The sequence below is a fragment of the Dinoponera quadriceps genome, unplaced genomic scaffold (genome assembly GCF_001313825.1).
Source record: "Dinoponera quadriceps isolate SergipeBrazil2010 unplaced genomic scaffold, ASM131382v1 scaffold7868, whole genome shotgun sequence".
Lineage (NCBI taxonomy): Eukaryota > Metazoa > Arthropoda > Insecta > Hymenoptera > Formicidae > Dinoponera > Dinoponera quadriceps.
This window is the reverse complement of record NW_014561706.1, coordinates 1-1,585: the sequence shown is the minus strand read 5'-3', so window position 1 is coordinate 1,585 and position 1,585 is coordinate 1. Positions and strand designations below refer to the sequence as shown.

Genomic DNA, 1,585 nt, shown 5'->3' with positions numbered 1-1,585 from the left:
ATATGAATCAATTGCGATTAGATTTACCCATTAATGTCTTAGGTCCCGGGAGAATTTGGGGCTCTTATCGACACTTTGCATTATCACTACCAGAACCGAGGCCTGTACAGTGCGGTTACGTCGTTCAAAGGGTACGTTAATATTTTCATTCGAAACAAAAAATGTGTATAAATATTTATCTAATTCCTTGTCAAGTATGCATCGTAAATTTTTGAAAATACTTCTTTTTATATTGAATTATGTGGCATGCAAATTTTCATATCAATAAGAATGAGTTGAAATTAATTTCCATGATATTCTAAGCGATCTGAAACCAAATTTACTCATTATTGCTCCGTATTTATTGAAAATCCGTAAAAATTAATTTCTATTCAGATTCCAGGTGATTTGAGTACATTTCGTTGGGTCGAAGGACGTGCATCTCCGAAAATCAAGCCTGAAAATCTTATACGTATAGTTTATGCAGCACTGAATTTCAGAGATGTGATGATAGCTACCGGGAAACTTGCTCTGGATCCCTCTGCATCGATTAAACGAAATGTTGATTCCTTATTAGGTTTCGAATTTGTCGGTTTTGATGAGAATGGACAGCGTATAATGGGAATATGTCCAGACAGGTTTTATACTATCACTTAAATTACCAAAATTATTATACTGAAAATATAAATACTTATGATGATATTATATTGATGGACCTTCAATTCTGAAATTAATACAATTTTTCAGTTTTTCTTCCGAGATCGAAGAAAAAACGTTAACTTGATTTATACCATTTAATTTTTCAGTGGAATATCAAATATACAAATTCACGACGATATCTTATCCTGGGTTATACCTGATGAATGGACATTCGAGGACGCTGCCACAATTCCTTATGCGTTTATGCCACAAGCTATTATGTGCTATATATGCGTGGAAAAATTAAAAAAGGAGACAAAGTTCTCATTCATTCGGACAGCGGTGACGTTGGACAAGCCGCGATTAATCTAGCGCTTCATGAAGGATGCGAAATATTTACGACAGTCGGAACTCCCGAGAAATGACAATTCATTAAAGAAACATTCCCCTGTATTCCCGATAATCATATTGGCAATTCTCACAACACAAGTTTCGAACAAATGATCGTTCAGCAGACACAAAGACAGGGTGTTGACATCGTGTTGAATTCTTTAGCTGAAAAAAAGCTTCAAGCATCCCTTCGCTGTTTGGCGAGAGGCGGTAGATTTTTGGAAATCGGGAAATACGATTTAATTTCCAATAATACTTTAAACAAAATGGCGTTTGCGAGAAATATTAGTTTTCATGGAATTATGTTTGACAAACTACTTGACGCCAAAGAAGAAAGGAAGAGAATTGTAGTGAATTATGTGTACAAGGCTTGAGAAACTCCATAATAAAGCCACTACCTAGAAAGGTATTCAAAATAACTGAAGTAGAAGATGCCTTCAGGTATATGGCAACTGGTAAGCATGTAGGAAAGGTAAGTTCTCACACACAGAAGAGAAACCGTTATCTTCGGCGCTTTGTACGCTCATTCGAAATTCGAGGACTACTGTTCTTATTTTCAGATACTGATAAAAATATG

At 35.5% G+C, this 1,585-nt stretch overlaps 1 protein-coding gene across 1 annotated transcript; it reads left to right on the top strand.

Moving 5' to 3' along the window:
• Positions 1-42: 42 nt before the first annotated feature.
• LOC106751014 (fatty acid synthase-like) lies at positions 43-1,480 on the top strand (the record flags this gene model as incomplete). Its single annotated transcript, XM_014631752.1, has 3 exons — positions 43-131; positions 376-617; positions 1,339-1,480. Coding segments are annotated over 3 exons (473 nt in total), but the record flags the coding sequence as incomplete, so codon positions are not given.
• Positions 1,481-1,585: the final 105 nt, after the last annotated feature.